General features: G+C 43.2%; 1 protein-coding gene across 2 annotated transcripts in view; it reads right to left on the reverse strand.

The window, feature by feature from the left end:
• Window positions 1-699: 699 nt before the first annotated feature.
• The window catches only part of ACBD6 (acyl-CoA binding domain containing 6), a 125,025-nt gene continuing 99,296 nt past the window's right edge, over window positions 700-26,428 (reverse strand). For both annotated transcript variants that reach the window (XM_081947381.1, XM_081947382.1), the window contains exons 7-8: window positions 13,602-13,632; window positions 700-1,788 (exon numbers count right to left, since the gene is read on the reverse strand). In XM_081947381.1, coding sequence (XP_081803507.1) covers window positions 1,634-1,788; window positions 13,602-13,632 — 186 coding nt within the window. In that variant the 3' untranslated portion in view covers window positions 700-1,633. The remainder of the gene's footprint in view (window positions 1,789-13,601; window positions 13,633-26,428) is intronic.

Consider the following 26,428-nt stretch of genomic DNA (forward strand, 5'->3'; position numbering starts at 1 on the left):
TTTGCAGTGAATAAAAAGATGGATAGGGCAACTATGAATATATAACATTAGGCAACCTGCAAATCAATAGATACAAACCACATCTCCTGTTGTAGGAGGAAAAACTCCATACTGAGTGTGGTCACTCTGAAGTAGGAAGATTTCATGAAAATAAAAATCCAACATAGATCTATTGAATGAATTTCCACAGGGCAGGAAAATCCTGTTGATGTGATTCTGATTTTTAATTTTGTAACACTGGCACTTACAAATGGAGTCTGTAAGGCTAGAGAGGCCAGACTGCTTGAAGGAAAAGGACACGGACATGACTATTCTTCAGTGGGGAAAACATGGAGAGAGTGATGATAAAAATAACTTGAAAGAATAAATAACAATAAAAAAATAATTATTCAGGGTGGATGGAGATCTCAATGGATGAAAATGCTAATGCTACGGCTCTCAAAATCAAACGGAAAAGTTTACTATGAACTGCACCTTGCTTCGTGTGACACACACAAAGGGCTCCCACTAGAAATTGTGTAAGCAGGACATAGCCAGAAATTGGATGCAGCCATTCTGAAAATGCACATTTCTCCTGAAGCAGACAACGGTAACAAGCTTAGGGATTAATATTTTTTTCTCCCTTTCTGTCCATGAGGTTTACAGGGTTAAAAAAAATCAGGATAAGATTTTGTAGTGTCCAATATAAACACATGATGCTTTTTATATAACTAGTGTGGTTTAATGGCAGGTGAAAAAAAAAGAAACATTCCAGGAACATTTTTATATATCTCATATCATGCAGGGAAGTATTTTTATACCAGAAACAGAGGGATATACAGAATTAACATGCCCATCAGTTCTCATAGTTTAACAACACAGCAACTACTTAGCTAACTAGCGAATCAGTTTAGGATCAAGGAAAAAAAGTCCACTGCCCTTATTTTTAGATCTTAGAGCACCACAGTACTTCTAATTCTGAGTTCAAAAAAATATAAATAATAACACTGTCACTAATGTGGAAGTTTGGGGGGAAAAGTTTTATAAACTGGCTCATATCTTCCTTTCCCTATCCAGCTGTTGGATCTTCCTCTCCTACAAGTTGCAAATAAGAAGTTAATCCTTAAATCCACTTGGGAAAGCAGGTTCAACACTATTCGTGTGTCTAATTAGGGCTTATTCTCAAGAAGGAACACATAGGACTTCAGCTTCAGTATGGTTCCTTTTTTTTCTCCGTAGCCTCCATACATGATGAAACTCCTGTGCTGGTAAAGCAGGACTTCTGCTGTATCAGGCTTGTAGCGTGCAATCTACCCAACTGAAGATCTCTTACAGCTACATCTGACACAATAGCAGAAATCCAATATATCCTTTTTATTAGTTTTGAGACTGAAAAAAAAAGGAGGGAGTATTAAGCAAGTCACAAACTATGGCTGAGGTTATTTTTCACATGGTAGATAGTAGGTTATGCTGTGTGATTCACAGTCCACTACTTTGTTTTTGGATTTCCAAATATGTATCAATACCAAGCACTTTCATTCAACAAATTCCAATCCTTATGCATTGTGCAGGCTACGTAGTAGGAGAAGGATGGATTTATTACAGTTTTTATTCCATTCTGAAAGCCTTGGGCTTCACTTCCTTGGCCTTTCAGTTAAACTTTGCCAGCTGTGTGTTCTTGGAGCATAGAGGTGATTACTCTACAGTCTGTCACCTCCTCAGGCAAGTATCCTTCCATGTCCCGAAGAGTAGGGTCGGCTCCGGATTGAAGCAACAGTTCCACAATGTCAGAAAATTCACAAGTAGAAGCTAAAGGGGAGATCAGAAAAAAAAAGGAAACAAGTCAGAATCAACGGTTTGCATCTGCTGAATGAGGCATAACAAACCTACAGATGCAACAATCTAACAGCCAAACAGAACAAGGAAGCTGGTATAAGAAAAATAAATTATCCTCAAGATTGGCACTCCACATTCTGCAACCACGCTAAGATAGCATTCAACTTCATTATTAGTCAAAAACAAAATGGCATTGCCTTGCATCACTTCAGGGATTGCCTCATTAAGGTTAAATCTGCCCATTTGTTAAGAAAATTGTCGGAAGACCTGGTGAGGTCTCCACTCCAATGTGAGTTTAGGGTTAGGGAACAAACCTTTTCTATTGTGGCCCTTATACTTTCCAACTCCTTGAGCATTGGGTTCCTTCCTCTTAGTGTTTTATTGGTTTTGTTTATTTAAACAATCTATATAGATGCCCATCTCAAAACAGGGCCTCTTAGCAGTGCACACAAGAGTGAAACCAAAAATTCAGCAACGTAATATACAAACGAAACATTAAATATTAATTCAAAACAATAATAGTAATAGGAGGGAGGAGGAGGAGAAAGAATATTCCCAGGTATAAAAACACTGCATTTTCAATCAGTAAAACCAAAATAAACAAATCTACCAGCAGTGTTGTTTTAATCACATGGCCTAAATGACTGAAGGAAGGGTCTTTAATCCCTCATCAAAGGCCAAAAGCGTCAGGGCCACCCAGATTTCTGGGGAGGATGTTCTTCTATAAGGTAAGGTCTTGAAAAGGACATTGAAATAATTCTCTTTCACTGTGCTTTTAAGTAATGTTTATGGCACATTATTGATTGTATGATTTTTCTCTACTGGTATGTGTATATGGCTCCCTGTTTGTGGATTGGAGCAGGCTAAAAAACTGCTCTCTATCAATAAACACTTTGCTTACCTGTATCTTTGGTATTTGAAGATTTCATTTGTTATGTTCATACATATGAATGTTGCATTTGAATAGATTGGCCTATTCTAGAGCTAAAAGATTTTGATGGAAAGTCCCTTCCCTAACTTATTGTGCTTGTCCTTAAGGATTGGCTCCCAACATTAATGCTTGTTTCTGGAACTGACAAATCAGTGGAAGACTATATATGCAGCTCAGGATTAAACATAAACAGGGAGCAAATCCAAACTTAATAGACTCTGATGATGCTACCTAGTTGGGAGTGAAACATCTGCAAGCAAACAATCATGCTCAAAGAGCATCAAGGACTCCACTGACAAATAATTCTGGAAGTCAGGCAAAATGCATGTATAAAACAGAATATAAAATGGAAATACAAATTTTTGATAACAAAGTGCTGTTAAGTGGCAGTGATTAGCCCAGAGATGTATTGGTAAATATGAAAAAAGATGGAAGCTTAGAGATGGTTACAGTGCTATTGGAGAACAAAAGAACATATGTAAGATAATCTAAAGATAGTTATTCACTATCCAGATATAAAAAATGTGTTGAGAATAATGCAAACTTCTCATCCACTGATATGGAGCTGCCTTCACAAGCATGATGGGGAAAGAATACAACTGCTATAGTGAATAACCTTGCTAAAGATTGAGAAGGCATGGAACAATTCCTGTCACCTAAATTATGTAAAGTTTTTGGCACCTAAGGAGGTACTCACTTTGTGACTTTCCCCATAATAAATGAGGCACTGAGTTTACTGCTGGAAGCTGGATCTTTCAACGTCACAGGACGCAAGGGGAAAACACCAATAAAACCGATCAAAATAAAAGTTGTAAAACAACAAAGTAAAAAAAGGGAAATTATCTAAACAAGGTTAACAGAAAATAAATGGACAAAAATATTCTCAGTTACTGAAGGATGAACTGAGAGATGTTGCTACTGAAGTGGCAGAAAAGGGACTTAGGTAAATAGTGGGAACTATGAGCATTTGGGCAAGTGCAACAGGGCAAATGTGGAGTTTCTGATAGAAACTTTTAGCTCAACGTTCTGTGCTGAGCAGGTACCGACACCAATATATATAATGCACAAAGAGCCACCATTTCAGTTTCTTGACTTTGATTTATTACTAGAAAGGAAAAGCATCTAAGTCTTGGAACAAGAGGAAAAGCCAAGAAGCAGAACATGGCAGCAGCTCTAATATAAGTGATAGATAGTACTGTAACATTTCTTCGGGGATAGTCAGGAAAACATACCTTGCTGAAATGAAGCAGAGGAGAGTAAGAAGAGATGCAGGATATTAAATTTAAATCATAACCTTTTGGAGAGAACATGAGACCTTGTAACCTTGGGCTTGGCATTTCCTGACTTTTCGGCAATCTTAAAGATGGAATTATTTTACCAGATCATTTACAATTTTTTTAAAGGTTCGATCTCCCAAGAAGACAAATTGCAAGGAAGACATTTTAGGATGGAAAAACATTGTTTAGGGAAAGCAAACATGCTGTATCTTGCACCAACCAGATGTCGATTTTTTTTTAAGCTAAGATTTTTCTTTTCAAGCTGTGAAGTAAAAGCTGGCTTCTAAGCTAATGCTGCCACTGTTTAAACTCAGTTATGTACAAATTGTCTTGAGAATTTAAGAGCGACGTTGTCCACCCCCCCACAGCTGAATCAGTTTTGTTTCCAAATATGGATAGTGAACTATTTTTTCTGAATAGGCTACTTGTAAATGTTTGTGGAATTGTGAAGAACGTAATCACTTGCTAGTGACTTTATTAGTCCATGAAATAAAAGACTGATTGAAAGTGCTGGTGCAAGGCATTTAGTAGTCTAACATCAATTTATTGTCTCACATTTCCGTGATGTGAAGCTAATGCAATAGGAAGGGATAAAGTTGGGTCAAATTGAGCAAAATTGGTACTTCACAGTACGCTCATTTTGAGGCTCATAGTTGGTTGCAAGGAGAAGAGGAGATGGATATTTTTTTTTGTGGTTAAAATGATTCTTCGGGGAGACAACTGCAGTGGAGAGAGCAGCAGAAAACTAACAAGCCAGCTCAATATGATTTCTCCTTAGTTTAATACTATACTATTTTTCAAACAGTGTATTTAACTGCAGTTGCTGAAATTTATTAAAAACAGCAATGTTAGTACTCTTTTGCTTCTTAATAATGGAAACAGATACACCAAATAAAAATTCCTATATGTATCTAAGTCAACTCAGATGCATCAGGTGTGGTCATAAGATTTCTCCTAAAAAACTTTGTAGCGGAAGTTCCAATGGGACCTGTATTTTCAAGGTACCCCTCAGCTGAACCCTAAATTATGTTTTTAATTATATTGCAAGTCAACACATTAATGGTGTATTTCCCTTTGTAATGAGCTGTAGTAATTAAAAAGTATCTTGAGAAAATATCTTTTCTCAGCTGACGCTATGGGGAGAAGCAAATGTTTAATTAAAACAGGACAACAGTTCAGTTGAAGATTATTTAAACCCTTGCATTGTTAAACTAAAATGACAAAAGGTCTCAAATCTAGTTTTCTATGTTCCTGCAGTCTGAGGTTTTTTTTGTTAACCTTATACCCAAGATAGTGCACTGCTGCCAATACGGAACTGATTGTTATTTTCTATTTGCCATCTTGGATGGGAAAAAATATAAATCATTGGGGAATTTACAATAGTTTTCTTTAATAGTCAGATCTCTCTTCATACATTTTGCTATGTGAGAGCATAAGCTACAGAGTTAGATGTGTAGGACTGAAGCTACCTATTAGAAGTCACTTAAGAAGTCTGGAACATTTGTGTAAGTGGGCTGGTTGCAAATACAAATGAAGGACCAGGAAACTACATATAGAGCTTGTACACTTCTAGCACATGAAGGTAATTTGGGAAGGGGAGGAAAAGAGAAAGGAAAGGGGAAAAGGAAAAGAAAATCTTTGAAGCCGAGAGAGCCAAAGAGGAAGTGATGGCAAAGGACAACAGGTACACAAGCTGAAGCACCCTCTCCTATACAAATGGTGAAAAGTGCAGAAGACTCTGTGGCTACTCTAGATGACTTATTTCAACCTCTTGCCACAAATTGTGTTCTATGCCCCACTGTAACATTACTTATCCATAATATGAAGCAACAAAGACACAGCCAGTGCACAGAACTATACAAAGATACAAATAGCATATATTCTGGAGTCAAAAGAAGATTATGTAAGGAATTTGTTATGGCTTAAAAGTCCCTTTGGCAGTATACTAAAAAGTCCCAGTGTACAGAATAAGAATGATTGACACAGCATATGTACACATCGGAAACATGTATAAGGCACTTGAAATATCTTTTAAGGTGTTTTTTCTAATTTTAGCAAAGCACACCTTGCTCTCTTATTTTAACACATTTGGCTTTTATGCTGTTCCATTTCCAAAGACTCTAGGTAAAAGTAGACCTAGAAGTAGTAACAGAGAAACTAAAATAACAGGAAAGCAACATTGCTATCCGATGTGCCACTATTTGGGGTAGCAGATTTTCATATATCGTTTAATGTCTCGGAAGGCTGGAGTGTGGGCTGTCTGTAATGTGTATTTCCTCATAGGAACACTCCCCAGCAAGCTTTCACTACCCAACCAGAGTTAAGGAGAATGGGATAAGATGCTCCAATGCGGGTATTAACAAGGGACAATGGCTTTGCAGATCTTCTCAGAAATACTGTCAAGGAGTACATTTGTACAGCTAAGGTTGGAGGATCAATTAAGCTGAGCCACATGGCTTGGTTAAATGTGATTTGGGCTCCTGTAATGCTCTTCTGTGAGCTTCCTTTTGAAAATTATTTCAGAAATTAGTCAGTTGATGGTGTTGTGGCCACATTTATTATTAATTAATAATTACTTATAAAAGGAACCACGTGATTCTTAAAAATGAATGGTTTTTAGCACATTTTAAAGGACTGGTTTTGACTAACCCTTTCAGCACTTGAAAGTAAGCTATACAAAAGCTTCTGGTGAACTTGTCTAGTTAGCTTTGAAGTCTTTGGAAGAGGCCTTTATTTTGAGTTCATCATCATTGAAGCATGCTTTGTAAAATACTAGAATAGGCTTTTCTGGTAGTTTTTTTTTCCAGGTTTGGGAACTGCTTAACAAGGAAAATGAGATTAGCTTCATCTCTGTTTTTATGTTGGTAAGCAAAGACATTGTATTTAAGACATACAAAATGGTCCAGCAGCTGAGTTAGGTGTGGATGCTCTCTGGTCTTAATTGTTACCCTTAGTTACAATTCAGCGCTACTTAATTTAATGTAAGAATAGCTACTGGGGAAATAAATAAGTAAAATGAGAGGAAAGACTCTTGGCCATTGTTATTGAGACTTGTACTCCTGATGCATCCACAGTACCTGACGGAGGAAAGCTGCTCTACATTGAACAGAATATTTCCAAGCTTCTTAGATGTTGAGAGTTCAACATCAAAGGTAAAATGAGAATCTACTGGAAGAATTGTATCTCAGGTTCCCAAAGACATACTTCATAGTAAAAATAGAAATGCATGCAATTTTAAAATAAGATAAAAGTGGAAACACATTAGCATTGTTTCCTTTTGGAAGAAGTGGTAGGGTATTATTACAATTAAGATTTAAATCACTCTTTGTCCATGGGAAGAATCATCTTTTCTCTTTTCATCCATTCTTATGAATTCTTATAACATATCTTTTTTGTAAATCTGAAGTTAAAAAAATGGTCATTTTTTGAGTTAAAATCCATACATCCAAGTCACTTTTCTGGCTTACTATTTGTGTTTCCTTTTAATTATTAAAACCTCAGCTGGTTTCATTTGTAGGTTTTTAAGGTTGATTTTCCTTCAACCTGCAGCGAAATCAAATTTTAAATTTTAAACTTATGTAGAACGTTTTCAACTTGAAGGAAGATCATCCAGTGTGATAAAACTTGTCCTTCTGAAGGTTCCTAGCATCCAAAAAGCAATTTACAAGCCATTTATAGTCAAAGTAATTAAGAAAGGAAGTGGGCGAACACAGTGTCTCTTTGATGGCCCCTGTGAGCCTTTACTCAAAGCTGACTTTCCCAGCTTCCAGAGTTCTGAAACCCAGCAAAAAACACTGTTTTAAAATCTGGTTGTTGGCAGCATCTATAGGGATCCCTCTGGGCGATCCCAAATCCTGTCCTTCATTTAGAAAGCAATTCAGGGAACCAATTTATTCACTGGCCCAGTCCAATTGTTGCAGAGCTGTCTTTAGTTTGCCCCTGCTTCCCTGGAAATGCACAGCGTTTTACTATTCATGAAATTATTTAGCAGAGTTTATCCTACAACTGTGTCCCTTTAAAAATGCTATAATCTTTACAGAGGTTCCCTTCATGGCTTTGCATTTTTATTTGATACGTATTTATGTATCTGAAGGGACTTAACTGATTAATCAGTGAGGGCAAACTTAAATCAGTAGTGCTGTAGGTCAATGGCATACTTGAATCAGGAACGAATCTCGTTTCTGATTGTTATTATCTTTCAACAGAACCCTCTGCAGTGAGCAGAATGGAGCCAGATGCTGTTTTACTTGAAAATAGCCTGTTTACATTTACACTGGGGATCTTCTGCAGATGGATGACTTGATACTAAAGACTGCCATTTGGCAAGGCATATCTGAGGAGGAAGCCTTCCATGACACAATGTGCTGCCTCTGCAATGGGCAGCCCAGGAGGATATCAGCCCACTTCTAAATACAGTGAAGTCGTCCCTGGAGATTACAACAGTTGTTGAATTTACAGCATGCCGGGGAAACCTCTATTTGTCAAACACTAGCAAGGCAGTCCTGATGTGGGCATAGGAGAAGATGAATTTCCATTCAGCACAGTTTGCCTTCCAAGTCCATTAATCCTCAGGGTCTTCATGATGGATTTCATTTTTTTATTATTTATTTCCTCACTGGTATTCCCTCTGACTGCCTTGCCACGGTGCAAAAACCAGAGCAGATGGCATTTAACAGTGAAAAAAAAATCCCCAGGCGAACAGAGCAAGCCAGCCCATTCTAAAGTCATGTGATTCCAAGTCCAAGGAGAAACCCTGATTTCCTTTGGGACACAGAGAGGCAATCATCTGAGCATTCTCTGCAGGGAAGAAGCGTGCACATGCAGGAGCGGGCGGGGTGAGTCTTAAAAAGGGAATATAAAGCGAACAGGCCATCCATAAGGAAGACCACACGTATCCTGGTATTTTAAGAGATAGGCCAGAGCTGACCACAAATGACTGGGGCACTAATGGCCAAAAGATATTTGGCTGAGGAGGGTGAGGCACTCTTGGCAGCACATCTGAGGACAACATACTTGGGAGCTGTCCTTCATTTAACCTCCTAATGACTCTGACCAGTGTTTAATCAGAATGAACCAGGATTTATAACTCATTTAAGGATACAGTTTGGCACTTTCTGTAATCATCAGAGCTGCAGAGGCAAGGACAGCTGTCAGGCCAAATGCCTTCATAAAAAGATGGATAAACCCCAATTCCGTTTTACCCTTTTTACTCCAAGGGTTATCATTAAATCCTTCGTTTATTGTATAGCTTGTGGCAAAATTGATTCCCATAGGGTAAATGTGGTGCCTATGTACTTGAGTTGATATTATAATTAATAATTTTATGCAGTCCAACTTATACCTAAGTAAAATATTTTCAGAGGAGAGGAGATTTAAGTAAGTATGAATGGTTTATTGAAGTAATATGGTACCAGCACAGTATGCATAATATTTGATTAGTGCTAATAGAATTGGTCAGATCCTGGCCAAAATGACAAGGCAGAAAATATATAGACAGACACAAGTCTGAAATTATAATACTTCATTTTATTGTACTGACTAACAAGCAACAAACACTTTAATTGCATCAGACTCACAGAAATATAGTATCCTCCAATTATTAGAATATTTTTTTCTATTAATGTTTTTGAATCACAAATCGCAGAAAATAGTGTTTAAAACATTTTAAACACTATTTTATGGAGGAAGCGGGGGATTAGGGTTTTTTTAGTAAAATGTTTTTTAAAGGTTTTAAGGGGTTCCAGGGTGGGGGGGAGGGTTACTCAGCCTAGGGGTGTGGATATAGCCAGGCCATCAGGTGGGGTCAGGAGGGAAGGGAGCGGAGTGGGGGAGGTGGGGGAAAACAGCATTCCTACAAGGGGCGCTGCAATAGCGACGGTCGTAGGGAGGGGCAGGCGCGAGGACATTAGAAGAACGTGTAGTCGGTTGGGAGACCGTGGCTGCTGGACACGCCCGGTCACGTGCACCAACCCCCGCAGTCTAGGTGGACAGGATCGGCAGAGCCTGGGCCTTAGGCTGATGCTGTGTAACGCGAGGTCCGTGGTTAACAAGGCCCCCCTCATCAGTGAATTGATCACAGAGGGGGAGCCGGACCTCGCAGGAATAACGGAAACCTGGTTGGGCCCGTAGGGGGGGTTGCCCCTCGGGGAAATGTGCCCTCCAGGTTACCGTGTATTCCACCAGCCACGGGCCCAGGGTAGGGGTGGTGGGGTAGCGATAATTATTCGGGAAGATTTGGCACCGAGAGAATTCACTGTGTCGCAGATATCTGGATGTGAGTCTCTGGGCGTGAGATGGGGCCCAGGGAGACAGTTGGGCCTGTTGATAGTATACCTGACTCCCCGCCATACATCAACGGCCCTGCCCGGACTCCTTGAGCGGATCGCTGAGATGGCGGTTGAAACCCCCAAGCTATTAGTGATGGGGGATTTCAACCTGCCGTCGATGGGAGAAGCTTCCAAGGTAGCTCGGGAATTCATGGCTTCCATGACAGCCATGGATCTGACTCAAGTAATTCGGGACCCCACACACGAGAGAGGCCACACACTGGACCTTGTGTTTGTCTCCGACCAGTGGACGAGTGATCTGGGAATAGTGGATTTAGCCATCACGCCCCTGTCATGGTCAGATCACTCACTTCTCCAGCTGGACTTCCCTGGCGCTACCCCCCGCCGCGGGGAGGCGGAGCCAGATTGTCCTAGATGGTTCCGCCCCAGGCGTCTGATGGAACCAGATAGGTTCCAGGCGGAGCTTGGGCCACCTCCTGCAGACCTGTTCCGCTCCCGGGCAGAGGACCCGGTAGCTGCATGGAATAATGCGGCTGCCGGAGCCTTAGACCGGGTTGCACCTTTGCGGCCTCTCCGATGGCAACGATCGACCCGGGCTCCCTGGTTTAACGGGGAGCTAAGGGCGATGAAACGCCACAGGAGACGCCTAGAGAGCAAGTGGAGATCCTCCCACTCCGAATCTGACCGAACACAGGTAAGAGCCTACTTAAGGACCTACCTTGTGGCAATAAGAGTGGCCAAACACCGATATTATGCCACCCTTATTGCGTCCGCAGAGAACCGCCCTGCCGCCCTGTTTCGGGTGACCCGCTCCCTTCTGGCACATGGGCAGCGGGATCCCCCATTGCAGGGCAGGGCAGAGGAATTCGGGGAATACCTGCAGGATAAAATCGATCAGATCCGGAGGGAATGGACCCCCTTCAGTGCTCCAGGGGGGGCGTCCGAGACGAGTCTTGAGAGACCACGCTGGGAGGAGTTTGACCCTGTTGTCACCGAAGATTTGGACAGGTTGCGCGGGTGACTGCGAGCCACCACGTTTACTGGACCAGTGTCCCTCCTGGCTTGTACTGGCTTCCTGGGAGGGTTCACGAGGCTGGCTACTGGGACTGGCGAACGCTTCGTTGAGTGAGGGCCTTTTACCAGCCACCTTGAAAGAGGCGGTGGTGAGGCCCCTGCTCAAGAAGCCTTCTCTGGACCCAAAGGAGCTAGCAAATTATCGTCCTGTCTCCAACCTTCCTTTCTTAGCGAAGGTTGTTGAGAGTGTGGTGGCTCAGCAGTTCCCGCGTCACCTGGAGGAATCTGATTATCTAGACCCGCGCCAGTCCGGCTTCCGACCCGGTCACAGCACGGAGACGGCCTTGGTCACATTGGTGGATGATCTCTGGAGGGCAAAGAATAGGGGTTGCTCCTCTATCCTTGTCCTATTAGACCTCTCGGCGGCTTTCGATACCATCGACCATGGTATCCTATTGCGCCGTCTGGAGGGGTTGGGGGTAGGAGGCACCGTGTTGCGGTGGTTCCGCTCCTACCTCTCTGGCCGGACGCAATGCGTGTTGGCAGGGGAGCAGAGGTCGACCCCGAGGCCCCTTACTTGTGGGGTCCCACAGGGGTCGGTCCTCTCGCCTCTCCTGTTCAACACATATATGAAGCCGCTGGGCGGGATCATCCGTGGTTTTGGGGTGGGATACCATCTGTACGCTGACGACACGCAGCTGTACATTTCCACCCCAAACCACCCCAACGAGGCCGTCGAAGTGATGTCCCGGTGTCTGGAAGCCGTGCGGGTCTGGATGGGAGACAACAGGCTCAAGCTCAACCCCTCCAAGACAGAGTGGCTGTGGCTTCCGGCTTCCCGGTTCAACCAGTACATCCCATCTCTGGCCATCGGGGACGAGCAATTAGCCCCGGTGGAACGGGCGCGCAATTTGGGCGTCCTCCTAGATGCCCGGCTGGCTATGGATGACCATGTGGCAGCCGTGGCGAGGGGGGCGTTCCACCAGGTTCCCCTGGTGCGCCAATTGCGACCCCTTTTGTACCGGGATGCCCTGCGCACAGTCACTCACGCGCTGGTGACGTCCCGCCTGGACTACTGCAATGCTCTCTACATGGGGCTCCCCTTGAGGTGCGCCCGTAGATTGCAGTTGGTCCAGAATGCAGCCGCGCGGGTAATTATGGGGAGAACGAGGTTCTCCCATATAACACCTCTCCTGCGCGAGCTGCACTGGCTTCCTGTAGCCTACCAGGTGCGCTTCAAGGTGTTAGTCACCATCTTTAAAGCGCTCCATGGCACAGGGCCTAGTTACCTGCGGGATCGCGTCCTGCCCCACACATCCCTGCGACCTATTCGCTCGCACAGAGAGGGACTTCTCTGGGTGCCGTCCTCCAGAGAGTGTCAGAGGGAGGCGCCCAGGAGTAGGGCCTTCTCTGTGATGGGCCCTACCCTTTGGAATGACCTCCCCCCAGACATTAGGACAACAACTGACCTCCGCTCCTTCCGTATTAAACTTAAGACCCACCTGTTTCGACTAGCCGGCCTGGCTTAAATTTAGAGCTTCTCCACCTCTTGGGCATTTTTAATTGTTAATTTTAATTTTAAATTTTAACTGTTATTGGGGTTTTAATTGTCTTAAAGTACTGTAATTTATTTATTTATTTTTCATCTCCTCCATATTATATTGTTGTGTCCGTTGCTATTGTACGTCGCCCCGAGTCCCTGGGGGGAGAGGGGGCGACTAAGAAGTCAAATTAAATAAATAAAAAAATAAATAAAAAACAAACAAACAAGGTATGGAAAAGCTCCTCTCTGTTCCCATTTGTATATATTTCTACTTCTCTTTATAAGCATGGCTTTATTGCAAAATTGAATGAAAATTACCAATCGTAAATAAATATTCCACTCTGGATTGTTGGATTGTAGTAGCAATCTACTAGAGTTATTTAGCTTCTGAGGGCTTGAAAAGGACTGAGATTTACATTATCATACGTGTATGATCAATGGTAATTTTACAAACATTTATGGAAATACAGAATAATTTGACAATTAGAGGTGTAATTTCCACAATGTTGTATCTTAAGGATTATTATTCTCATTGAGATAATGTTGCAACATTACTAAAGGCTTAAGGTTAAAAATTATTGTACAGAAAACTAATTTTCTGATTTTGGATCATTTATCCATCATTTCTGAATGAATATTTGCTCCTGCTGCAACTCTCTCTCTCTCTTCTCTTTAGGTATTCAAAATGCATGATTATATCAGATTAATAGTAAATATGGTAATGTACCACTTACCATAATGCAATGCTGTTTGACCTTCATCATCCTGGAAAAAAAAAGAGAATAAGTTTAAGTTCCTTCAACTTATTTTTTTCCCTGATTTCCTGGATCAAGGTAATAAAATTGGTCAAATTTTAAAAGAGCTACATTTACTTCTGGTCTGCTTCTATCTTTAATTTTTAAAACCTCAAAGGGGATGCAGGTGTCTATTTATTTTAAGTGACTTTTAAGCTGCTTTTAACCATGCATCTCTAAGAAGTGTACTGCAATTCTTTGAATAGTATCACTAAAATCAAGAAAACACTGTCTACCAATAGTATCAATAAAATGATACTGTAACAATAGCCGAATATCAAATTAATCACCACATTCTCTATTTACATTAGAGACATCGTCACTCATTAAAGCACACAGTGCTATCCCAAATACTCTCTGGAACTAGCTTTCAGCGGCTTCCGTGGTGGGTTGCAAATATTTTTACCACCTGTTCAGGTGCGCTCTTGCATGCGTGCAATGCTTCTGCTCATGCGCAGAAGTGTCTGGGAGGGGTCTCCCGCCGCTGCCACTACCAGTTTGGCGAACCGGGAGCAACCATCACTGAGCGGCTTCCTAAAAATTAAGAATATAGCAGACTAAATACCGATCTGTAAGATTTCTATTCTATTTCTATGGAGGCCTCTGCTCCATATTGCAGAGATCAATGAGATTACTGGCAGAATTACTCTCCAAATTACTGGGAAATTCCACATGCATCCTCTGGAACTAAACGGATCAGATACTTGAAGTGGACCACTAGATCTGGCCTTGCCTCTCTGTGCAGATCACTCACACAGTCACTAAGACATGAAATGTCCATTACAAAGGAGTAATTGCTACTTCCTTCACTACTAGATTGAACCTCAGCCCTGTGACCATGGGCGATAGGGCCATGTTTGTCATGCTGATTGTAAAATCCAAGGGTACTTTCAGAATCCACCTCAGTAGTTATGGAAGGTTGAAATTACCGAGTAGTAAAAAGCTACATATATCAACCATCACTGTTTATTTAAGAGGAGAGTACAACAGAAGTATCTCCACCATGTTTCTCTGGCCCAACCACACGAAGAGTGTCTCATAACTGGTCACCAGAGAGCAGAGCTCCCAGTAACTATTAGAATCTCTTGATAGATGAATGTCAATCCTCTCTCCCTTAAGGTCTAGAGCAGGGGTAGTCAACCTTTTTATACCTACCACCCACTTTTGTATCTCTGTTAGTAGTAAAATTTTCTAACCGCCCACTGGTTCCACAGTAATGGTGATTTATAAAATAGGGAAGTAACTTTATTTTATAAAAGTTATAAAGCAGAGTTACAGCAAACCCCTACCGCCCACCATAAAAGCTGGAACGCCCACTAGTGGGCAGTAGGGACCAGGCTGACTACCACTGGTCTAGAGGAATGCAATACCTGGCACATTTATCTTTCTCTCATAAGCATTCCTCAATATAAATACCATTGGGGACCTCCTAGATTTCACTTAGATGAAGTAAGCAACAAATGGAAGACTATTCAGCCATGATACTCCAAAGTCTGAATTCTCCCAACAGACAATCATGTTTGTCTCAAAAGTTTTATAACTTTCTAGTATCCATTTGAAGTTTTTATTTTCACAGCTTTGATAGATCTGCTTAAGAATGTTTATGTGACATGCCCGCCTTGTTTACCCTATTGTTACAGTTTATTTACAGTTATTTACAGTTTTTTACTGACCTCATTGCTTATACTTTAATTTCTAATATAAAAGGAGTAAATCAAATATAACAAATAAAAACAAAAAGAACCCCTTTGCATTACTATTCAGTTCACAACTCAATGAAAACATCATAAAATGGATGTCTACAAATCTATACTAGATTTCTGCACTGAGATTTCTACTGCTGACTCTATATTCTAGAAGCAAGAGGCATGAACACTACCAGCTGATCAATGAACTCTCTTTCTTTTGCAAGCTCCATAAAGCCCTGACTTGTCCCTTGAGCTATGCAATTCATTTTGAAGATGACTCCAGTAATACACTTGCTCCCTCCTTGGTAAGGCTGTCACTACTCCAATGTTAGGCAGTAATTCCTGTGAGTGTTTGGCCTGGCACTTTTATTTCATTCTGTATCTCAGGCTCAGTTGCAATCTTGCCTCTTGTCCCTTTAACCGTTGCCTGTCTTTTCTGGAATTTTGCCTATAGTATTAATCTTGGATTATTTCAGATTCCGCTCTATTATTCCAGAAATTCCATTTTGCATTATATAGACCACCTGTGTCTCGTATCGGTCTCCAATATGTATGTTTGCTTATATATCATATTTATATCCCACCACGATTGTATGCAGCCTCTTGGTGGCTCACACAGGAAAAACTATAATGATACTAAAAATTAAAATGTACAAACTACATTCCAGATAGCAGCTGGCAAATGAAAACCACTATTTTCAGAAGCTTCCAGAAGACAACTAGAGTTGAGGCCAAACATATTTCTCATGATAGGTCATTCCAGAGGATGAGCCTGATGATGGAAAAGCACCTTTGGCCCTTGGCCCTCTTGGCTTCTAAAAAGGGGTACAACCGTTTGATCCAAGTAATTAGGCTGATTCCAGTGGATAGATGTGGTCCTGAAGGTAACTTAGCATAAAGGACTTTTATATTAAAACTAGTACTATAAATTACACCCAGAAGCTGAAAAGCAATAATGCGGATCCTGCAAAATAGTAGTAATATGATCAAATACCTATAAACTGGCTGATGCATTTTACACCAACTGAAGTTTTCTTGAATCTTTATAAAAAGGTACTCTGATTATTGAATTTATCATTTTATAATCTGTCATAAAATAAATACAATTCAATTACTCTGAAGTAAAGTGCTGATGGCAAAAAGTCAAGGAAAGGAGCAATAGAAGAACCTAATGCTCATAATCATATTTATATCCTAAACCCTCTTACCATCTAAATTCAAGGTAAAGGGCAGAGAATATTAGCTCTGTATGTGGAGGAGGGTAATAAACATACCGCCAAAGGTCATTTTAACACCAGAAGATAAAATGTTGCACAACAATATCAGATACCACCAATGCTAATCACTAGATCTCTACTATGCTCTGCCCCTTTTCGGGGATCCTTTATTGGTCCCTATGTAGACAAGTTGCTTCTGTTGCTGTTTGATGTTGTCCACTTGGTCATCAGAACTGAAAAGCACTAAATGCAGTAAGGGCAAGAAGCTTCTGCTTACTCCTTTAGGATGCCTGTGGAGACAGGACCTAGCAAATCTAATCATTATTACTGACTAGAAGACAGAAAGTCAGGCAAATGAGCTCCTTGCCATAGTGGTTTTTCATTCATCAAAGGAGATGACTTTAAATCCACATATAAAATGCAAATATTGCAACAGTTTCTAAACAGGACTTTCATTAAAAATTCAGAATGTAAAAGACAGAGCAGATATCAGGGCAAACTAATATGGCTCCAAATGACTACAAACAACGGCCACAACAAAGATCAAAGAACTGGTGAGTGGACCAGTTTTATGATACCTCTCCAGATAAGAAAAGGATGGGAGATCACCCATATTTGCTCTGGACAGTTGATTCTCAGAAGAAGACTGCATGATAGTGGTCTCCCATGGATCTGAGCACCAGAAGATGAAGAGAAGCTATCATGGTCTCAGCTGCGGCAGGATCTTTTAAAGGACACCAGGTTTGCTAACTTCTATTTCTAGGCACTTTTGGAGATCACCTATTTAATTAACATAAGGCTAGGAGAGATCTTTAAAACATCACAAGTGAGTTTACTTCCATTCTTGAATAAAAGAAAAAATAATCATAAGCTTGAGGGGGCTTTGCTTTGCTCTGTATTCACAGGGGTAGAAGATCAGTCCAGAGGCCTGCATGGAGGAATGGCCAAGGTCCTGCACCTGACCTGCCATTCATATCCTTCTGTAGACCACCAACATCTGGCTGGCAAGTTCGCAAGAGCAAGATAGGGGAAACCTTGCAGCCATCCAGTCCACCCCTTTGGCTTTCCTGAGCTAAAATGGAAATACAAATGACAAGCCAAAAGAATGACCTGAATAAAAACTTTTTAATGGATATACAAAAGAAATTGATTAAAGCCTTGAAAATTAATGTGAAAATGCAAATGATATATCAAGAGAATGACCTGGACAATTAATTTTTATTGGATTTGCAAAAGACATTTTGCTAAAGTTTTGAAGAAGTCTTTAGGATGGGAGAAATAAAAGTTGAAGAAGGGAAACTGACTCAAAGCCAAGAGAAAAGTAGCATTCATTGTCTTTGGGATTGTTTTAATATTGCCTTTATTGACTTACAGATCAGTTTTGATTTGATCCTCAGAGATAAGATTATGGGGAAAATTAGCTTCTTTCTTATGAAATTGCATAAATTTAATCCAGTATAGGTCTATTACAGTAAATTTAGACACTTGACACCACTGATCGTTATTTAAAGAGAGAGGATATATTTTAGCTCCTCTCCTTTCAACTTCTGTATTAATTCTCTAGTGCAAGTCTTGACAAAATCCACGTTTCATTCCAAAATCTTACTCAAGAAATGTTGTTTCAGTTTCTTATTTGCCGATTACTTAGGCATCACATCTCCAAACCCATTCCCCTACTATCGAGGCAAAGATTAGTTATTAATAGTAATTTCCCCCAAAAGTCCTGTTATTTACCACTATTCTTAGAAAACCAATAGATGGAATAAAAGTATTTAAATTCTTGTATGTTTCTTTCAAGTCTAGGCAATCTGGAAAGTACAACAATGAACTGTCACTGCCCAGTCCTGCAAATCTACAAATGTTATTCGGTGCTACACAATCGCAATGGCAATAATTACATCCCAGCTACAATGAAATATTCAGAGCAAAGACCATCAACTAGTTGATATATGGTGCAGAGATATGTAATTGCTGTGATCCAACTGTTCTATTCAGTCCCATTTGCATATACCTCAATTTGTATCAAATTATTTAGTGAGGTTCAAATCTGGCTTAATCTTCATAAAAACTTGCTTTAAACTTTTGCATTTGAAATTTCAAAGTAAATTAATTTTTCCCCTTACAGTTGCCTGACTTTCAAGAATAATTGTCATCACAGAAGGCAGGTACAAATCCCAAACTAAGTTTTAATAGTTTATCAGTTCAATATTGGCCTTATTTGGTCTTGAAAGAGCTCTAATAGAACTGAAACATTGAGCTCTTGGCAATAACATTCAGAAAGATCTAAGTACTTTATTCAGATCTGTTTGGAATTTGTCTTTTCTTTGCCAACTGTCTAGCCAGTAGCTTTTGCCCAACTCATTTTCATTGCTAGATTCAATGTTTTGCCATCTGTGTTGCTGGAGGGAAAATGTAACAATATTCAAGTGCAAAAGTGATCATGTTCTGTCCACTTGGGGAAATATTGGCCTTCTATGTGCTTCAGTGCTGTTCTTTCTACTTCAGTGGCTGTAATAATAATTTTCTTAATTAACAGCCCATGTAGATCAGATAGGAATATTCTTCTGTTATCTGGCAAGTTGCCCAAGATCCCCAGAAGTGTCACCAAATATTGCTGAATTGCTTTGCCATTCAACATTTAATACTATAATGTTCTTGACAATTTGGGTACTGGTTGTATATTTTTAATATATTCAATTTAAATTCAATTTATGTTTTAATGTAAACTTAGTTTCTTATGTTTCTTTTGGTCTTTGTACTTAAACAAAGCTAAATGCTTCTTCACTTGAGGTTTTACTGCAGAGAACACCTTGTCTAATAGTGTCTGATTACTCAGTCTTGAATGACTATCCTTGGCAAGAGGAAAAATAATCAATTTCTCAACCCTGAGACTTTTCAGCTTAAAAACTCTTTATTGTAGAAGAAAAGTGTCCTAAAAAGGTGCTACAGCTCTGATTGATAGAAATAATGTAATTCTACAGGACTTTATAAAAGTATTGTTATGCCAAATCATACAAAATTTCTGATGTTTAAAATACACATATTTGTAGTTTAGCACTACACAAAATAGATTTGGAATATACAGACTTCAAAATGTTGGCTAAATTTTTGAAATGGAGGAAAGTTTTGGTAAAAGTAAATAAAGGAATAAATAAATAGGAAGGGTACAGTAAAATTTCCATGTGTAATTTTGATAAATTGCTTCTGGAGAGTACTAAGAAAAATTTCCAGTCGTGCTGTAAAAATGCAACTATAAATAAGCAAATGGAACAGGTGATCTTTTTTTCTTGGAAATTGAGCAGGGTAATTAAGTTTCATTTTGAGTTACTAAACAAGAAGGGGGAATATTTTTAATAGTTATTTATACTCTGTTCTGTTAGCAAATGAATTACTGCCTAAAAGTAGCTCATTTGGAGCTGTACCTATCAACAAGAACTAAGCAATACTGAAATATGAGAAAAATGCTTAATTGATCATGATTTTATTTTTCACATTTCTTCAGTCTGGAAGTCATATGATCATACTGAGACTGAGCTTTCACAGTACATGGATCTTAAAAGCATTTTACTAAGTTTCTATATCAGCTCTCAACTGTCATCGTTTTTAAAGATGATTGACAGTATTAATTTTTGATTGCCTTAGTTCACATTAAAAAAGAACAACTTTAAAGCAAATACAGCTTTTCTGCCAATTTAAAATAAATCAAGGTCCATAGGAAAATATTTTAAAAATTCCATGAATGACAGTTGGTCTCACCTGAACTGTTATTTTAAGGGGTGTTTGCAGGATGGTCCAGTGATGGTATTATCACAGCCAATTGGCCTCGAGACTGGGTTGAAGCTGAAGCCACCTCTCTGAGTTCCTCTCCTCTGACTCCAGTTTCAATGCAGTATGCGAGATCCTGAAAACAAGTCACAAAGGAGACACCTCCATCCCCAATACTGTCTATCTAACCTATGGTGGGAAATGGACCATCCTGCAAACACCTCTTAAAATAATAGTTCAGGTAAGACCAACTGTCATTTTCCAGAGTGGGTTTGCAGGATGGTCCAGTGATGGGACATACCCAAGTTACTGTCCCATAGGGTGGGCCCCCACTGATCTGACAGGACCTGTTGAAGGACTCTGTGGCCGAACGCCGCATCAGAAGATGCGAAGGCATCCAGCCTGTAGTGCCGGATAAAGGGCGATGGAGAGGCTCTCGTCACTGCCCTACAGATATGTTCTATAGGGGCCTGAGAGGAGCTAGTGGAGTGTGCCGTGATTCCGACCGGCACTGCGCCTCTTAGGCGAGTGCAATGGCCAAACGAATCCAATGAATAATGGTGGACAGGGAAACCCTCTTCCCTAACGAGGAGGGTTGAAACGATACAAACAGAGCCTCAGACCTCCGGAACTCAGCCGTCCACCTTAAGTAGATCCGCAATGGCCATCTTACGTCTAGGCAGTGCCTGTGCTCCCGCTATCTGACCGGGCCTGGGCAGAAGTCCGGGAGGACCACCTCCTGGGCGGTGGAAGATGGTGTTTACCTTGGGCAGGAATGCCAGGGGGGGAAGGTGTAGCACTACCCTGTTGTTATGGAACATGCATAGATCCTCCCTGGAGGAGAGGACCTCCAGCCAAGGTGATCGCCACCTAGCCAAGATGATCACCACCAAGAACACAACCCTACAAGTGAGTAGCTTCTGGCTGACCGTCCGTAATGGTTCAAAAGGCTCGGCCATGAGAGCCCATAACACCTTGGGGAGGTGCCACGTAGAAAACTTATGGACTGGTGGTGGACGTAGGTGGGCCGCCCCCTTGAGAAACCTCTTAACTAAGACAAACGAAGCAGCGGAGTGGAGCCCTCCCCAGGAATCACCATGGCTAGTGCTGCCAACTGTCTCCTAACAGTAGCTAGGGACAGGCACTTATCCAAGCCCCCCTGGAGGAATTCCAATACCTGAAGGACCGTCGCCCTGGAGGGGGTCACGTGGGCAGACTGACACCAGGTAACAAACGTCACCCAGGTGAAATCGTAAATCCAGTTGCTTGACTGTCTGCGGGATGCCTCAATGGTCCTGATCACTCTCTGGGACAGGAGGGCAAGTTGAAGCCACTGTGAATCTGGATGGACCAACTTCCTCTGCAGCAGTCTCATCTCCCCCCGGGGGATCCTCCATGATCTCCCTGCCGACAAGCTCAACAGGTCCGTGAACCAGGCCCTCCTGGGCCAGTAGGGGGCCACTAGGATTACTTCCGCCTGCTCTCTGACTACCTTCTGAATGACCCCGGGAAGGAGAGGCAGGGGGGGAAAGCGTACAGCAGCCCGACCGGCCACCTGGAGCGAAAGGCGTTGACTCCCTCCATTCCCTGAGCTGGGAATCGAGAGAAGAACCACGGCAGCTGAGCGTTGGACGGAGTGGCAAACAGGTCCACCACCGATTTCCCAAACCCCTGGCAGATCCTCTGGAAGAGCTCCCTGGACAGACTCCACTCTCCATTGTCTACCGTCTCCCGGCTCAGCCAATCCGCCTGATGATTGTCGACGCTGGTGATGTGCTCCGTTCGGATGGAGTGCAGGTGCTTCTCCACCCAGTATCCCAGTGATATCGCCTCAGTGTGCAACACTCTGGAGCATGTGCTCCCCTGTCAATTTATGTGAGCCTTTGCTGCAACATTGTCTGTTAAGACGAGGATGTGGTGACCTTCTACCGAGGTTTGGAACCGTTGAAGGGCAAGGTGAACCGCCCGGAGCTCCAGCCAATTTATGTTGTGTTGAAGGTCGCTCCTTGACCACCGGCCTTGTGCCAGCTGGGAGTCTAGGATAGCCTCCCAACCAAACAGGCTGGCGTCTGTTGTCAATATGAGGCGCTCCTGCTCGCTGAATTCGCTGCCCCTGAGCAACGCCGGGGACATCCATCGCTTGAGAGACATCAGCACCTGCGGCGTCACTGGTACCTTGAGCATCGAGTTGCTGGAATCGGCCCTCTGATATGGAAGCAGCCTATATTGGGGTGTCCTGGCATGTAGTCGCGCCCACGGAACCACCTTGATACAGGAAATGAACTTCCCCAGCAAGGGCTACGGGAACACAATGATCCTTCTGGATCTGCTTAATTAACTTCAACAAACTGGACCTGCGATCCGGGGAAAGAAACACTCGACCCAACCGGGAATCAATAACCGTCCCCAGGTGGAGGATTCGAGTGGCTGGAGAGAGAGTACTCTTCTCGAAGTTAATCGAGAATCCCAAGCCTTGGAGGCTGTCAATGACCTGCTGGAGATCTGACCTAGTCTGGGCAAGAGACGCCCCGTGGACGAGGATGTCATCCAAGTAGCAATAAAGCTTAATGGGGATCTCCCTCAGGTGGGCAGCTGCTACCGCTAACACCTTGGTAAAGGTCCTGGGAGCTGAAGGCAACCCAAACGTTAGAGCCCTGTACTGATAATGAACCCCTAAGTAGGAGAAGCGTAGGAAACGCCTATGCTCGGGAAAAATGGGGATGTGCAGGTAGGCCTCTGTGAGGTCTTTGGATGCCATATAACCCCCCCTCCTGAATCCCTGCCAGGATGGACTTGAGAGAGGGCATTTTAAAATGTCTGTACACCAAGAATTGATTCAGGAGCTTTAGATCCAAAATGGCTCTCCATCCCCCTGACGATTTTGGCACTAGGAAAAGGTTAGAGTAGAAGCCCTTGCCCGCCTGGCTGCAATGTCGAGCAGATGCTGGATGGCCTGCCGCATCTGCTGGCACTTATCAACGTTCTTGGCCTGGGGGAACACACGGAAACAATTGGGAGGGGGGGGAGAGGAATTCCAAATGGAGACCATAGGTTACTGTACTGAGGACCCAGGCATCAGTGGAAATCTCCGCCCAGGCGTCTGCAAACAGAGCCAGGTGGCCGCCAATGGGTGGGGTCGCAGCCGACCTACTTGCCCCAGCGGTAAGGGTGACCACGCCCCCCGAAAGGGCCGTTTGTTCTGGGGCTGGATTGAATCCCCTGTCGGACAGTCTAGCCAACCTGCCGGGAGTGTACCTGCTCTGGTGAGTTTTCTGCTCCTGTGGTCGCTATGCATACCTGTGATAATAGGGCGTGGCACCTTCTTCTTGTTCTTGTCCTCCACCAGGATGGGGTCAAGGGAAGTCCCAAAGAGGGAGCCCCCCCCGCGTAGGCCGCTGAAGCCAGTTGCCACCGCCTTGTTGTCCGCCTGCCAGCCCCGGAGCCACAGAAGGCGATGACAATGCCATAGCTCTAGAAGCAAACTTCATAGCGTTTACGGTTGCGTCATTCGAAAACTGAGCGACCACCACTAACTTGGTAAGGTCCTGATGCAGGCGAACATCCTCGGGTGGAATACACGCCTGGATCTGCTCCATCCAGAGGATGGCCGTGTGATTGAAAAAGGATGCAGAGGCCGCCTTAATGGCCCAACCCGACGACTGGAAGGTCTTCCTGAGAATCATCCCCGCTTTTTGGTCCTCTGCCTTCAGATTGTCTGCCACATCCTTGGGTACCAGCGAGGCTAGAGCAGCCAAGGCCACCACAGGGGGATCCACAGAAGGCATCTGCAATGCTTGAGAGAAATCTGGCTCAATGTTATAGAACTGTCTATCATTACTACCTGGAGTTGGGAAGGCCCCAGGTGTCTCCCACTGCTTCTTTACTACCTCCAGGAATAAATGGAGAGCAGGGATCTCCTCCTTAGCGGTTTTGGGCTTGGAGAAGACCGGTCCATGGGGCTTCTTTGCTGGCTCCCCCTCCTTGGTCACCTCACTGCTCTCCAGTTGGGCATTGGTACATGCCTTGCGCAAGAGGGACCTGAATAAGGTAGGGGGGAACAACCCTGTGAAGGTGGGGGAGTCAGGCTCCAGATCCTCCTCATCCTCAGAGAGGTCTGGGTCTCGCAGCGCCTTGTCCCCCAAGACTGACCCTTCGCTAGCCAAGGGGACCCAGGATGACCGACTGGCTGTGCAGGGCCCCGTGTCTGGAATGAAGAAGTACTGGGAACCATGACCTCGCCCTGAGGTACAGGGCGAGGCACCTGGTGCTGCATGCCTGCAGCCACACTGGAAGCAATAGCTCTTTCAATTAGATTCTGGAGGCCAACAGGCAGGTCCTCCATATCTAGGGAATCCCAGCTGGGGCATTCTGGCACCTTACTATGTCTGGGGATAGGTGCCAGGGTAGGCCTGGATGGATCTGTACCTCCCAGCTGTGCCTCTTGAGAAGGAAACTCAGCTTGATAGTCTACCTGGTCAAGATCCTCCATGGAAAGGGGGGGGGAATGGGAAGCCCCCCCCAGCGCACTCCCTCAAGGAATCTGGGGACCTAGGGGGAGAATCCTGCCTCAAAGAACCTCCTAAGGGTGACTGGACCTGAAGGGGGAGTGACTGATCTTGCCCTGCAGGGCCTGCAACCTCTCTGCCCTGGAAAAAGTTCTTATTAAAGCCCTGTGCTTCCTTTCCTCGTCTCTCTGGCTGGCACAGGAAAGGCAAGAATCGGCTGAGGCTTTAAGCCTCCTGAAGGAGTCAGTGGGCCGCTGCCTAGAAGAGGTACCCTCCCCAGAGGACATTGGAGTAGAAGGAGCCCTGTCCGCCGTCGTGCTTCCTACTTATGGCTACTCCTCGTGCTTCCGCCGTGATCCGCCCCTCACCTCCTCTTCGGCAGCTGCAGCCGGTCTTCCTCCCCTCGCAGCTCCTTTCGTTTGAATTTGCCGCGACTGGGACTCTGGGACTGCCGTGGCTTTCCGGGGAGTTCTGCTGTTGCCGTGCGCCTTCCCAGCTGCTTCCGTGGTTTCTCCTGGCGCCAAAAGCTTCGTGCTCTTCTCCGCGCTCCCTCTGCTCACTGCGTCGCGTTCGTGATCCGTTCAGGGGTTTAGGGGCTGTCGGCCTGGAAACCAGAGCCCATTAACCCCCTCCGGTGCCGATCGCAAGGGATCAAGGCTCCACATGGTCACCGGCTAAAATGGCCACCGGAGCAGCGATCCAGCCACTGGAGCCTCCCAGATCTGAAAATTCAAATCCCAGGCAGCTGGAAAACCGCAGCCACTGACGGGGACTTACAAGGAGGAGGAGGTAGGGTCCCAGGAAGGCAGGAAGCCACGCTGATTTGAGGAGGGTCCAGTAATGGTGAATTATCCTCAGGAGTCAGAAATTTTTAATCTCTACACTGGCCAGACTGGATTGAAACTGGAGTCAGAGGAGAGGAGCTCAGAGGCGTGGCTTCAGCCTCAACCCAGTCTTAGCTATGATAATATTATCACTGGACCATCCTGCAAAACCACTCTGGAAAATGAAAAAAATATTTTTTTCATTAAACTGAATGATAATAGTCTTATGTACTACTTCAGAATTTTTGTTAATAACAATGCTATTTTAGTTTATGGAAATGTTAAAAAGAATGGCTGAGGGAACACAAGAGCACAAAAGAATCTTGACAACATTTTACTTTCCTCTCAAATGACCAAACAAGATTTAGATTTCTTGCAGACTAACTTATTCATAAAGTCAGTTCAGTGTGAAGGTTAAGCCATCAGGCCAGAAACCAGGAGACTTTGATTTCTAGTCAGCCTTGAACACAAACTAACTTTGGGCTCCTCACTTTCTCTCAGTCCTATGAAATAGGCAATGGCCATCCACTTCTAAAAACCAGACACAACTGAACAGAATAAACATTCACAAGAACTCTGTCTAAAAGGAGAAGGGATGGGAGATTATAAGATTTGGGGAGGGGGATTACAATCCATCAGCTACTTCATCTCTATTGCTCTTCTGCTGCTGCTCTTATAGACTTTACTGGCTTTGAAGCTGGAGCTCCATTTAGCTACCACAAATAATGGCCACTAAAAGGGAAGGGCATGCTTGGGGTCTGCATGCAA

This window comes from Natrix helvetica, assembly GCF_964273705.1.
Source record: "Natrix helvetica genome assembly, chromosome: 3".
Taxonomy (NCBI): domain Eukaryota; kingdom Metazoa; phylum Chordata; class Lepidosauria; order Squamata; family Natricidae; genus Natrix; species Natrix helvetica.